At 44.2% G+C, this 15,171-nt stretch overlaps 2 protein-coding genes across 5 annotated transcripts in view; one reads left to right on the forward strand and one right to left on the reverse strand.

Annotated features, from left to right (window-relative positions):
• LOC143288981 (mitochondrial intermediate peptidase-like) overlaps positions 1 to 3,364 on the reverse strand; it is a 37,172-nt gene extending 33,808 nt beyond the window's left edge. The window contains exons 1-3 of the mRNA XM_076597703.1: positions 3,229 to 3,364; positions 1,115 to 1,418; positions 321 to 494 (exon numbers count right to left, since the gene is read on the reverse strand). Of these exons, the coding sequence (XP_076453818.1) occupies positions 321 to 494; positions 1,115 to 1,318 (378 nt within the window). The 5' untranslated portion in view covers positions 1,319 to 1,418; positions 3,229 to 3,364. The remainder of the gene's footprint in view (positions 1 to 320; positions 495 to 1,114; positions 1,419 to 3,228) is intronic.
• A 1,601-nt stretch (positions 3,365 to 4,965) lies between these two features.
• The window catches only part of LOC143288983 (leukocyte elastase inhibitor-like), a 20,460-nt gene continuing 10,254 nt past the window's right edge, over positions 4,966 to 15,171 (forward strand). For 3 of the 4 annotated variants that reach the window (XM_076597709.1, XM_076597706.1, XM_076597708.1), the window contains exons 1-3: positions 4,966 to 5,086; positions 6,388 to 7,284; positions 9,236 to 9,388. In XM_076597709.1, the coding sequence (XP_076453824.1) occupies positions 6,391 to 7,284; positions 9,236 to 9,388 (1,047 nt within the window). In that variant the 5' untranslated portion in view covers positions 4,966 to 5,086; positions 6,388 to 6,390. Of the gene's footprint in view, positions 5,143 to 6,387; positions 7,285 to 9,235; positions 9,389 to 15,171 lie in introns of all 4 variants that reach the window. The other variant, XM_076597707.1, reaches the window with a different exon arrangement.

Below are 15,171 nucleotides of genomic sequence, written 5' to 3' on the forward strand. Positions count from 1 at the left end.
TGTTTTTTTTTGTATTAGGCTTATTGCAGGGTTGAATTGTTAGTTGTTTTCACATTATTAGTTGTTCTCTGTCAATGGTTTGGTTGTTTTTCACTGCTTTAAAAAAAAAGTAAATAAATAAACATTGATACAACGTTTCAATTGCTACTGTTTCATGTGAGGCACTTAGAGCCCATCTACTGGGAGTTTGCACTATATAAGTACAATATATTATCATCATTACAAAGAAAAACAAAAAGAAAACAAAAATACTATCGATCTGGAGAAAAAAAACAAAAAACTGCACAGTTTCAGCCAGTCAAGACAGCAAAAGACCTTACCATGTCTGCCACACGACACAAACAGTCTGACAGTTCATCAAAGATGACAACCATTTTGCGGGAGCGATTCCGAGATGTTGCCTCCTCTACCAAAAGCTCCACCTGGGCGCTGGCTTGATGTTGTAACAAGTAGAAGCCAGCGTAGTCTTCCAGCTCCGGAATCATAAACAGACCCTGCAAACAAAATAGCATTACATTATCTTTCTTTTTTCTTAATCACAAACACCATTACTTTATCACAAACATCATTAATCTAATTGTTTGCTCTTTGTTTTAAAACTTAAGCCATTGTTTTGAAAATGTTCCTGGTTATCATGCTTTTAGTAACTAATGAGGAAGAGAGTGTCTTATGTGCGTGCGAGTAGTTAAAAGTTTCCAAAAATAAGCATAATAAATGCTTTACACTCAAAACTTTTCTTGGTTTCAAACCGAAGCATTTATATGGCACATGCATAGAGATTTTTAAAATACCACATCTATCAACACCACACCTAAATGTTACACACACACACACACACACACACACACACACACACACACACACACACACACGTGCTGTAAGCTGGTCTGAGTAGAAGTTCTTCAGAAACTGATGACAGACACACAAATTCTGGCAAAATTATAATAATAAAAATATATATATATATATAATTTACCGAAATGCACACTCAATAAAGTTATTTCACTACCTTGTCTATAAGACATCAACATCTCTACACATTCACAATAGGCTTTATGTTCACTGACAAAATTAATTCAATGACTCACTCAAAATAATTTTTCAATGCACTAACCGTATTATTTTTCCGAAGACTCAGGTTGAGTTTGCGCTGGGGTTTAGTGTTAAAAGCTGACGCCAGTGGAGAAAGTGTGGACACTCTTCGGTCATGATGCCCTGCTGTTTTACAGACATGCAGCAGTTGTGTCTTTTTACCACCATGATGGACAAAAGGCCCACTGCTCAAGGAGCGAAGAAAATGAGAGCAGTGCAGTCGCATACTGGGAAAATAAAGGAGCTGGTAGGTGACAGTGCAGAATTGATGATGATTTGGATGTAGACTTCAGCTCAGGCCAGCGGACTCCAGCTCATAGCCATCCCTGTGACAGAATTAAAATCATTTACACATCATCGCTGGACTGAGGGTCCTGGGTTGGAATCTCGCTGCACCTGGTGGGTAAAGGGTGGAGATTTTTCCCATCTCCCAGGTCAACATATTTGCAGACCTGCTAGTGCCTGAACCCCCTTTGTGTGTGTGCGCACGCAGAAAATCAAATACTGCACGTTGATCCTGTAATCCATGTCAGCGTTCGGTGGGTTAGGGAAACAAGAACATACCCAGCATGCACACCACCGAAAATGGAGTATGGCTGCCTACATGGCAGGGTAAATAAATAAAAACGGTCATACACGTAAAATGTTACATGTCTGTCTGAGTGTGTATGCGTGTGCATCTGGAATCTGATTGAATGACACAGGAAACGAATGATGAGTGCCCAGTGGCAACCGTCAGTCGGCTCTACCCAGGTAGGCAGCCTGTGGTGCAAATGTCCCCATGTATGTAAAGCGCTTAGAGCTTGGTCTCTGACTGAGGATAGGCGCTATATAAGTAACCACATCAATCAATCAATCAATCAATCGCTGATCTACATTGTCACTGGCAATTTCATTGAGCAAATACTTCATTTCACATTATTGGTAACTGTATATAATTGTATTTTATTGCTTTCTGGTCACAGCACATATCTCTGAGTGAAATCTGAGCTGCTCTCCCCCCTGCCCCTCCAATCCTCCCCCACACACTCCCTCCCACTTTTTTTTCTTCTTTTTTTTTCTGTCTGTAACTGTATTTCTTTTACAATCAAAGGGACCTGTCTACACAGGATCTCACTTCATGACCTCACCCGAATGACTAGCATCCAGACCACAAATAAAGATCTAGTGAAGGGGAAGAAAGTACTGGGAAGTGTGTGATTTGATTCCATGTGCTCAGACTCTCTTGCTTCCTGTGTGTGACTGTGTGTGCATGGCTCTGTGTGTGTGTGTGTGTGTGTGTGTGTGTGTGTGTGTGTGTGTGTGTGTGTGATTATGTGTGTGCCTGTAAGTGTGTGTGTGTGCATCACTGCATCTGTGTGTGTATGTTTGCATATACATGCATATGACTTATGAGTGTGTGTGCATGTGTGTGATTATGTGCTTGTAATTAACTCTGCCTCAGTGTGTGAGCATGCTCTGTGTGTGTGAGTGTTGTGTGTGTGTGTGTGTGTGTGTGTTGTGTGATTGCACAATTTAATTTCCATGTGGATTAATAAAGTGTATTTGATTGATTTGATTTGATTGATCCCATGCACTCAGACTCTCTTGCTTCCTGTGTGTGACTGTGTGTGCATGGCTCTGTGTGTGTGTGTGTGTGTGTGTGTGTGATTATGTGTGTGCTTGTGAGTATGTGTGTGTGCATCACTGCATGTGTGTGTGTGTTTGCATATATACATGCATATGAGTGCGTGCATGTGTGTGTTTGTGTGTGATTATGTTTTTGTAATTAACTCTGCCTCAATGTGTGAGCATGCTCTGTGTGTGTGAGTGGTGTGTGTGTGTGTGTGTGTGTGTGTGTGTGTGTGTGTGTGTTAACGTCTGCTTGTCAAAATAAACAAGACCATATCAGCGTGGACTTGATAGGGACAGGAGGCAGGGGTTGGGGTGTTAGGAGAATGACGACATTCAGACACAGTGGGTGAGTGGAGAGAGAGAGAGAGAGAGAGAGAGAGAGAGAGAGTAAATGGGCTGGAGCTGTGCCGGTCGTGATTTATCCCCGGGAAAAGAGAGAGAGAGAGAGAGAGAGAGAGAGAGAGAGAGAGAGAGAGAAATCTGACTATTCTTGCGCTTCCGACAAGTGTGCTCATTCCATACCTCTGTCACAATATGCCAGCAGAACAACGTCTATCTTCGACTTGCGAAGTCGTCTCCTCGCCCTTGCCTTACTTTCCAATTTTACGTTCAGTGAAATCAGACTCTTTGAGAACTTTGCAATATGACGATTCTTCATTTCTGCCAACTCTTTTTTGTTTCTCTCTCTCTCTCTCTCTCTCTCTCTCTCTCTCTCTCTCTCAAGGCCTGACTAAGCGTGTTGGGTTACGCTGCTGGTCAGGCATCTGCTTGGCAGATGTGGTGTAGCGTATATGGATTTATCCGAACGCAGTGACACCGCCTTGAGCGACTGAAACTGAAACTTAACACCGGAATACTATGAAAACAACCCAAAGAATATTGCGAGTGGAAACAGTCGTTCAGAACACAACTCGGTCGTTGTATATTGTCAGACATTGGCGATTTCTTTCTTTTTTAACGTTAAATATTGATCATAGCGTCCGCTATGACAATAATAAATGAGACTGAATACCCTTGTACTCTGAATATAGTTTGTCAACTGACTGACGAGTTTTCTTGATCAGATTATCACGCAATCAAAATTACTCCCCAAATTATTAATTAATCATGGCCAGTACTTTTGTTCCATGCCTTCATTTTGAATGTCAATAGACTGGAAGTTGTTAATTGTTATGAAACGTTTTGCTTGTTGTGTTTGGTTGTGTAGAATTGCCCGCGGTGTGTGTCAGGTGTCCGTCAGTGCTGGTGCCGGCGTACGTGTGTGTCAGTAGATCTGACGGACTGAAGCATATATGATATCGGCCTCCACTTCCACTCACACCACGGCATCCCCCAGATCCGGATATATATACTGTGTTTCAGATTTGCGGTCCAGCTTCCAGCAATTGTTTAACTTGAACTAGCTTGAACTAGCTTCCGGCAATTGTTTAACTTGAACTAGCTTCCGGCAATTCAGTGTTGACTACAGGACAAGAACGATATCAGTTACTACTCAGTAGTTTTAGATCGTTACCTCCCCCCCCCCCCGCCCCCCCCTTCCTGCTTTTCCGTCGTGTACCTCTCCTCCATCATCACTCGTACAGCTTTCAGCTTGTAAACAACCGTAAAACTATTATCTCCCGCTGTTCCCTCAGTTTCACTTTCATGTACCATTGTAATGGTAGAGCGTAGCATATGCTATAATATATATATATATATATATATATATATATTTTTTTTTTTTTCCCCCCGCAAACTGGTGAACCAGTGAACGTTTATTTCGTAAGAAGGGCCATGGAGAAAAAGGCATACATTAAAACAAAGAGCTGTCAGTTTTACTTTATATATATGACCTCAGTCGAACCAATTTCAAAACCAAATGACCAAATAACATGCCACTGATAAAATACTATGTCCAAAAGATGAATTAATCAGTTGAAGATCAATACATTAACATTAGTCTGATGTGTGTTTCTTAGCAGTATACACGCAGGCGCGCGCGCGCGCGTGTGTGTGCGTGTGTTTTGACAGATAAAATGGCCGGTGTATAATATGTCGGTTATAAATTAAGTACCTACATTTTCAAGTAGTCACTGAGTCATGAACACTTCGAATTTTCGTAGAAACTGAGTATATACCAGATTTCCCATATATATCCATGTACCCACCCACTAATAACGACTGTGTCCGGTATTGCCTTAAAACAAGAATAAAAAAAATAAAATAAAAAAAAAAAAATCCTACTCATGTCCGGGGTGCAGATCAGTTGTGGGGGTCGGTATTGGGCAGGCAACGCTCCTTTACAAGGGACGTTACTCTGACAGCGCAGCTGCAGCCTGTTGTGTTGTTTGGCAAGACGACGATTATTTTGTGGGTCAGTCGAGCAGGAACCAAGGAAGAGGTAGGAACAGCAAGTGGGGCACCGGGTGGTATTTACATAGGGGGCGTGGACATTAGGTAGGTTCGTTACAAAATTATAGAGACTAAAACTTGAAAACAGAGTGGTACAATTTATTTATTACTTCTTTTTTTTATTTATTTATGAAACTAGGAAGTCTCACTTGAGTGTCACTACTTCCAACTTACCCAGCCAACTTCATCTTACAGAAGACTAGTCCTGGGCTATCGTTCCAGTCAAAATCACATGTTGTGAAGTTACGAATGTTACACTGGCATACATTCTTGTATAAGAATACGATATATCATAGAGAGAAACAAGGTTGAGTTTTGGGCCTGGCGGAAAATAAAAAAGTTTATTTCAGTCATTCGTTTTTTTTTAGGTTGATTATTCAGTCCCGGATATGATAGTAGTGTCCGACTATGGCCATCAGAATAGCAGAGGAGGCAACTGCTGTCGTTAGTTTCTGGGCTAGAATTTGATTTTAGTGTAGAGTGTCTTGCCCAAGTTACATCCCCACTCTCTCGGCCAAGAGGGTTTTAGGACAGTTGGTGTTGGGATGGTTCCCAAAGGCCAACTGGCCCCCAAGGGTGCAACACTAAGAGCCAACGCAATTTTGCTTCCTAGTTTGAGAGTCATAGTCCTTCACAAAAGACTAAGTTGTAAATAGTTTCCCATTGCAATGAAAAAAAAAACCACAAACATTTATAACACAGCTCTCACTTTGCTTTTGGCCCAACTGTGTAAACTTATGTCAATCTATGAAAAAAGCTGAGTGTTGTCCCGGATGTAGTAACTGAATAAATCATAGACAAGCATGTTGCCATGTTTATGAGGAAGTGTAGCAGGCTCAGTGGATGTCTGCTTTATGGCTGAAGAGGAGAAATGGAAATGAGATGTCTATGGTTTTGCTTTCCAAGTTATATAACATTTTTCTCGGCTCATTTATTATTGTCATCAGTCACAATTTGTTGAGAAACTGATAAAGAGATTTTCAGTTTTCAAGATGCCTTTAGTGGTAAAACTTATAATCTCAAGGAAAGAAAACAACCTTATGAACACAGTTAACTAAAAGCATACTAATTTAAAAAAAAAACAAAAAAACAACCTTATTGGATTCATTTTAGTTTGAAAATATATATGTTGAAATCATGGGGTGATTGATTTACATAAGAGATGAAAGAAAGTGGTTCTTTAGAATCATTTCTTGGTAATTCTGAGGAAAAGTAATGTATCACGGGCAAAATGAAAGCAATTGAAACTGCTGGATTTTAACATATTTTCTTTTTCTTTCTTCCCTACAGCACATGAACATTCACTGCCAACTGATACTTCAGATCATTATCGTTGGAAACATGGCTTCAGGAGATCTGTCTGGTGTGGCTGAGGTCAAGGATATGGCCATTTCCAACACCCACTTCACCTTTGACCTTCTCCGTCAATGTGGAGCAGATGCAAAGGGCAAAAACATGTTCTTTGCTCCATACAGCATCACTACAGCTCTTGCCATGACCTACCTGGGAGCACGAAATAAAACTGCTCAAGGGATGAAGCAAGCGCTGAAATGGTCGTCAGATATTCCAAAGAATGGCTTCGGCAGCTACCTGCCCTTGCTGAAGGAATCATCCGCTGGGCAGACGCCAGGCTACATACTGGTGGGAGCACAGCGCATTTACGTGAACGCGGGCTTGTCTTTAAAGCCTGAGTTCAGCACCGAGACACAGAAGCACTTTGCCTCACAGGCCGTGACGGCCGAGTTTGCGACTAACCCTGACGGAGAGAGGGAAACCATCAACAGCTGGGTGTCGGAACAGACGCGGGACAAGATCCGTGATTTGCTGCCAGCAGGCTCCATGAATCCATTGACACGCATGGTGCTGGTGCAGGCCATGTACTTCAAGGGGAACTGGAAGCACAAGTTTGATGCCCTGAACACCAAACCTGCCGACTTCTTCACCCCTCAGGGGACAGTCAAAGTTGACATGATGCAGCAGACCAGAAACTTCAACTTTGGTAAGAGCAGCAGTCTGGACTGTGCTGCCGTGGAGCTTCCTTATGCCAGCAACAGTGCCGGTGCTGACCGTCACGACCTGAGCATGCTGATCTTGCTGCCGGATGCTGTGGACGGCTTGGAGAAGCTGGAAGCAAAACTCACCCATGATGCGCTGGTGCAGCTGCAGCACGAGATGCACTCTGTCAAAGTAAGTGGGATGTGATGACCAGGTCATAATAATTAGTATTTATAATAATAATAATAATAATAATGGATACTTATATAGCACACTATCCAGAAATCTGCTCTAGGTGCTTTACAAAAACGCTTTTGTTAACATAAAACATTACATGTATGTTGCATACACACACCAGAATGTGACCACACACACACACACACGCACGCACACACACACACTGCATACATACATTTTAACATACATGTGTATCTAACAACTACCCTAACACATACGCACACATAAGCAGGCACAAACTTACATAAACACACGCACACACAATACACATTCATGTACATGCATGTAGTTATATACACATACATATGTATACATACATATGTATTTATACAGCGCTGAATCTTGTGCAGAGATGAATCAAAACTCTTTCACACCAGTCATTCACACGCACGCATAACTCTAAACTTGAGAAACTGCGTGTGTGCTTGTGGGTGTGTTGGGGGGGTGGATGAATGATTTTTAATCATGTTTGGTATCTCGTGTTCAATTTTTCCTTTTTGATATTTACGTATGTGTTCATTTGTAAGCGCCTTGAGGTTATTTTCAAGATTATGCATAATTGTTCATAATAATGATAATGATAAAACAAAGAAGAGGCAGGGGAGGGAGGTTATCTTAGGAAGAGGTGGGTTTTAAGGCCAGGCTTGAAAGAGCTGAGTTTGGAGACCTAAAGAAGCGAAAGAAGAAGAAGAAATTTCAAAAGCAAGGTCCAGAGACAGAGAAAGAACGGCGGCCAACAGTTGAGTGTTTGAATCTGGGTATTCATGCATATTATGCAGCTGTTATGCTTGTATAGAAATCTAATCTTTTCATGCACTCGTGGTTCCAAAACTAACTGCCTGCCAAGTATTCCAGATGCATTATGATCCGTTTGAGGATAAAACCACTTTAATATTAGCAACTGTCTGCCTGCCAAGTATTCCAGATGCATTATGATCCGTTTGAGGATAAAACCACTTTAATATTAGCAACTGTCTGCCACAAGGCAATCTCAGCATCTCCTTTATCCTGGCAACACCTCTCCAGATTCAAGGGTCATGTGTGTGTGTGTGTTGGGGCTCATGTACGTTTATGTGTATTTGACTGTGCTCTCATATCTGTGAAACTGCATGTTTGGTGCATATCTGTTATGCATGTGTGAGTGTATGTGTGAATGTGTGTCTTCATGTTTTACATTTATTTGCATATTTATCATCATTGTTGTCTTATTTATTTATCTATTTATTATTATTATTATTATTACTACTACTACCTTTTTTATATTATAATTTTTATTTATTTATTTATGTACGCTTATCTATTATTTATTCACCTTTTTTTTTTTCTCAAGGCCTGACTAAGAGTCACGCTGCTGGTCAGGCATCTGCTTGGCAGATGTGGTGTAGCGTATATGGATTTGTCCGAACACAGTGACACCTCCTTGAGCTACTGAAACTGAAACTGTGATACCCTCCTTCCTCCTAAAGCACTGGAATCTTAACTCTCTCCATACGAACGGCGAAAGAATCGACGTTAACAGCGTTTCACCCCAATTACCGCCATCAAAATATTGCAAGCGGAAGGCTCTTGTACTGAAGAGGTGAATGTTGACAAAGAATACCACAATTCTGACGACGGAAGCTAAAGGTTGGGTCATTCAGACACCCACTGGACATCCGAGGGGTCTGTGTAGAGGAGAAGAGAGGACTGGCCGTACTGAGTGAGTTAACTTCCGAAATTAAGGGTTATAACTAAAAGAAACAGAACTATGTCCATGTATGCAAGTCAGCTGAGCAAAATTAACAAGAATCTTTTAAAAGAATTGCAGCACTGCCTTTGATAAATGAAATCATGTGGTGTTTTGCGTTTATGTGCTCTTTAGATTTTTTTATTTTTATAATGACAATCATATGTTGTTGTTTTTCAGGTAGATTTGAAGCTGCCTCGATTTTCAGTGGAAAGCTCATTTGAGCTGAAGAAGGTCTTGAGCAGACTCGGTATGGGAGAGGCTTTCGGAGAAAACGCTGACTTTTCCGGCATGGTTGACGAGGAGCTTTACATCTCTCAAGTTTTCCACAAGGTAAGACTTACACAGTGGTTGTGATCTACATATACATGCACATTGGTGCACACACACACACAGACACACACACGGAGACACACACATACACACACACACAAATACAGACACACACACGCACGCAGACACACACAAACACAGGCACACACTCTGTCACACATACACACAAACACACACTCTGTCACTCACACACACACGCACGCATCACGCACGCAGACACACACACATAAACACAGACATACTCTGTGACACACACACTCACACTCACACACACTCACACGGAGACACACACACACACACACACACACTGTCACTCACACACACACGCATGCACACACACACACTGTCACACACACACAAACACACACACAAACACACACACAAACACAGACACACACTCTCTCTGACACACACACACACACACAGAAAGAGACACGCACATGTCCCTGTGTAGCATTCCTTTGATTGTTCGTTGGCACATACCATAAAAGGGGCAAGGAAAACACTTAATCCTTAGAGTTGGACTAGTTTGAGAGTACTTTGTAAATTGAAGTAAAGACACAAATGCACATGTATTTCTCTTCAGAGCAAAAGAACAGTAAACAGATAGAAACAGTTTTTAGATAACAATTGCTGCTGCAGCAGTTGCAGCTGTTGGTTAAAGTTGAATGGTATTTTGTTATTGTTATTGTATTCATAAGGTGCGGTTAAGTGAAGGAGACAGCCTTTTTACTGCTTCCCCTGCTGCTGCAAAATGTAGTTCCACTCCCAACACCTGTTGCTTCTTCTACACCTCCTCCTCCTCCTCCTCTTCCTCCTCCTTTCCCTCCTCCTCCTCCTCCTGCTACTACTATTTCTGCAGTATTAACAATTGCTATTGCATGCATTGCTGCTGTGCAGTTAGAAGTGCTGCTGTCCTCGTCATATCTGTATTGTATTGTATTGTATTGTATTGTATTACTCTTTTGTGACAGCAGGATTTCTCTGTGTGTCTTTTGTTGTCTTTAAAGTGCTTTGCCTTCTGGCCTGTGTCGAAGTACATGCCTGCCCTTTTAAGTCTTGTAGAAGCTGTGTGGGTTTGTCCCAGCATATATAGAGGCGAGTAGTACTAAATGTTTGTTTTATCCAAATTTCAAAAGTGGATTTGGTAGAGAAAAGTATACAAGTCAAATGCCTGATAATTATGTTATCAGCTTCTTCAGATTTCGAAGTAATAATCATAAGCTGGAAATAGAAACAGGGAGACACAAAGGCATGCCACGAGAGTTACGGCTTTGTAAGGTTTGTAACATGTCTGTGATTGGGGATGAGTTTCATTTTATAATGGAATGTCCCAGTTATGATCAGTTACGAAATAGATATGTTCCTAAAAAATATTTGTCTCCACAATCGGTTTTTAATTTTTGTAATATGCTCAAAGGAGGCAAAAAATTCATTAATTTTTTTAGCTGTAAGTAAGATGATTAGATTTGCAAATGTTGCCTAGCAATACTTTTGGAGTTGAAAAACATTTGTGTTTTCTCAACTTTAATGTGACATTGTTGTGTATTTGGAAATGTTTGTTCTGGGCATGAAAAGATCATTTTGCAGTTAATCCTCCATACTCCAATAGGAGTGAAAGGATAATTAAAACTTGAAACTTGGATGTCGCCCGGTTAAATTCATTTATTGGAAACATTTCAGACGGCAACTCTCTGTCTGGACAGACTGGTTTCCTTTTACTTTCTTGCTGTGTGGTGCAAGTCGACCCCATCACACACCCTCCACCTGCACACCTCCCTTGTGTTTTTTTGACTCACTTGTGTAAACAAAGTGAGTCTATGTTTTAACCCGTTGTTCGGTTGTCTGTGTGTGTGTGTCTGTGTGTCCGTGGTAAACTTTAACATTGACATTTTCTCTGCAAATACTTTGTCAGTTGACACCAAATTTGGCATAAAAATAGGAAAAATTCAGTTCTTTCCAGTCATCTTGTTTAAAACAATATTGCACCTCTGGGAAAAGAAAAGAAGCCTAATTATCTGCAAACTGCATTTACTGTTATATTTATATTTTTTGTATTCTCTGAACTTGGCACTTTGACCTCTTATTCTGACACAACAACAAGAGGAGTCAGTATCATTTTTTTTTCAAACAGGACCTTCTTTTGCTAAGCATGGAATTTTTATTTATTTTGCAAACGTTTTTGGTGCAGATATTGAAAAAGGGAAATTACTCTGTAATTAATGCTAGGGGACTTAATTTATCACATGTGAGTCTTGATGGCCTTGCCTCTCTTGTTGTTGTTTTTTTTTAGTAGTGAATGCCAGCTGCTGTTTTAGCTTTTTGTCCTTTTGTATACATGTGTGAATGCAGGCGCATGGGAACATGTGTGGCATGTTTTGTCCTGGTCTTTAAGCTGTTGCTAAATGATCGTTAACTGGCAAGACGGGAAAAGGCGATGACAGCGGTGAATGCCTGTTCTACAGGTTTTATGTTCTGTGTGTGTGTGTGTGTGTGTGTGTGTGTGTTGTGTGTGTGTGTGTGTTGGTGTGCTCTGTGTGTGTGTGTGTATGTGTTGTGTGTGTGTGTGTGTGTGCTCTGTGTGTGTGTGTGTATGTGTTGTGTGTGTATGTTGTGTGTGTGTGTGTGTGTGTGTGCGGTGGAACAAGAAGCCACTGGTTACCTTTTCACATCTCATTTCTTTTTCTTTTGTGTCTGTCTTTGACTCTGTGTGTGTGTGTGTGTGTGTGCGCGCGCCACTCTCCCTCCCTCTCTCTCTCTCTCTCCCTCCCTCCCTCTCTCTCTCTCTCTCTCCCTCCCCCTCTTTCTCTCTCTCCCTCCCTCCCTCTCCTCTCTCTCCCTCCCTCCCTCTCCCTCTCTGCCTCCCTCTCTCTCTCTCCCTCATCCCTCTCCCCCCTCTCTCTCTCCCCTTCCCTCCCTCTCTCCCTCCCTCCCTCTCTCTCTTTGTTTCATTCTCTGCCTGTCTGTGGTATTATTATTATTATTTTTTTGTTATTGTTCTTTGTGAGGCAAATGCAAGCGTAGCCTTTATGACAGCTACTGATGGGGTGTGGGGGTGGGGGTGGGGGTGGAGATTCAGAACTTGGGAGAGTTTGACTTATTTCTGAAGGAATTTCTGTTAAAAGACTCCACCCAACTTTGGTGAGAGAGAGAGAGAGAGAGAGAGAGCGCTAACACACCATGTTGTGTGCTGTTATTCTTGAGGGCCAAGATAGAAATCAGTGGAATGATTGTCTGGAGGTTCTTCTCCTTAAAGTTCTTCTTCTGCTTTGAAGGGCTGCTGCAACTCTCTTGTTCACTCGTATACGTTACATGCAAATTGTACGATTGGGCTTTTACATGTATGACCTTTTTTTTAAAAATTATTTTTACCCCACCATGTGCGCAGCCATGCTCTTGTTTTCAGGGGTTTACATGCTGGGTATTTTCCTGTTTCTGTAACCCCACCGAACGCGGAAACGGATCACAGGATTTTTATCACGTATATTTGATTTTCTGCATGCGTATACACACTTTGAAAACGGGGTTCAGGTTACTAGCAGGTCTGCACATATGTTGACCTGTGAGATTAGAAAAAAATCTCCAACCCTTGGGCTCAGCAGGTGGGATGAAGTCTTGGATCGTGTACAGGAAACTTGGGGGGAGAGTCGAAGCACTTGAAGCATTTGGCTACCACATGTGTATGTGAACAGTTTGTTACCTGTATCACAGTAGTCACATTGTCCGTGCCCCCCCCCCCCCGCCCCCCCACTCCCTTCCACCGCCCCCCACCCCCACTCCCCCTGCCACACACCTCGTCATCTTGTGGTTTCAGTTTAAAGGAGGTGCTGAAGTGTAAGGATTGACCCATATAGTGATATATGCTACAGCACATCTGGCGGTTGTGGGTTTTTTTGGTTTTTTTTCTTCCTTTTTTTTTTAAAGGAGCAGATGCCAGACTTCGGTATAAACCAGTGTGTTGATATAGGCCTTGAGAGAGCCTGCCCTGAGATTATGTAGAACATTGATATGAAATGAAATGAAGCAGATAAACAAAATAGATAGGTGAATATAGATAGGTGAATACATGAGAGTACAGTAAAGTGAAAGGTACTCAAACACACAGGCATGCACACACACACACACACACACACGCACGCATGCATGCACACAGCACACACACACACACACACACACGCACATGGTCACCACATCGTCCTCTTTTTAGATAATGGCCTATAGAAGTATTGAATACAATATTTGCTGACTGCTCAGTTTTCCTGTCCTGATCCCACCCACTTCCCCCATCCCACCCCCCCCCTCTCACACACTCACCCTTCCCAACCCCCCCCCCTCACACACTCACCCATCCCACCCCCCCTCTCACACACTCACCCTTCCCACCCACCCCCTCTCACACACTCACCCATCCCACCCACCCCTCTCACACACTCACCCTTCCCACCCCCCCCCTCTCACACACTCACCCATCCCACCCCCCCCCCTCTCACACACTCACCCTTCCCACCCCCCCTCTCACACACTCACCCATCCCACCCCCCCCCCCCCTCTCACACACTCACCCATCCCACCCCCCCACCCCTCTCACACACTCACCCATCCCACCCCCCCCTCTCACACACTCACCCTTCCCACCCCCACCCCTCTCACACACTCACCCCCGGCCCCCCCCCCTCTCACACACTCACCCATCCCACCCACCCCTCTCACACACTCACCCTTCCCACCCCCCCTCTCACACACTCACCCATCCCACCCCCCCCCCCCCTCTCACACACTCACCCATCCCACCCCCCCACCCCTCTCACACACTCACCCATCCCACCCCCCCCTCTCACACACTCACCCTTCCCACCCCCACCCCTCTCACACACTCACCCCCGGCCCCCCCCCCCCTCTCACACACTCACCCATCCCACCCACCCCTCTCGCACACTCACCCTTCCCACCCACCCCTCTCACACACTCACCCATCCCACGCACCCCCCCTCTCACACACTCACCCTTCCCACCCCCCCACCCCCTCTCACACACTCACCCTCCCCCCCCTCTCACACACTCACCCTTCCCACCACCCCCCTCTCACACACTCACCCTTCCCACCCCCCCACCCCTCTCACACACTCACCCTTCCCACCCCCCCACCCCCTCACACACTCACCCATCCCCCCACCTCTCACACACTCACCCATCCCACCCCCCCACCCTCTCACACACTCACCCTTCCCACCCCCCCCACCCCCTCACACACTCACCCATCCCCCCCCTCTCACACACTCACCCCCCCACCCCCTCACACACTCACCCATCCCCCCCCCCCCCTCTCACACACTCACCCTTCCCACCCACCCCCCCTCTCACACACTCACCCATCCCCCCCCCTCTCACACACTCACCCTTCCCACCCACCCCCTCTCACACACTCACCCATCCCACTCCCCACCTCTCACACACTCACCCATCCCACCCACCCCTCTCACACACTCACCCTTCCCACCCCCCCTCTCACACACTCACCCTTCCCACCCACCCCCCCTCTCACACACTCACCCTTCCCACCCACCCCCTCTCACACACTCACCCATCCCACCCACCCCTCTCACACACTCACCCTTCCCACCCCCTCACCCCCTCACACACTCACTCTTCCCACCCCCCCTCTCACACACTCACCCTTCCCACCCACCCCCTCTCACACACTCACCCTTCCCACCCCCCCTCTCACACACTCACCCTTCCCACCCACCCCTCTCACACACTCACCCTTCCTACCCACCCCTCTC

Source organism: Babylonia areolata, chromosome 13 (assembly GCF_041734735.1).
Source record: "Babylonia areolata isolate BAREFJ2019XMU chromosome 13, ASM4173473v1, whole genome shotgun sequence".
In the NCBI taxonomy this organism is placed as follows: Eukaryota; Metazoa; Mollusca; class Gastropoda; order Neogastropoda; family Buccinidae; genus Babylonia; species Babylonia areolata.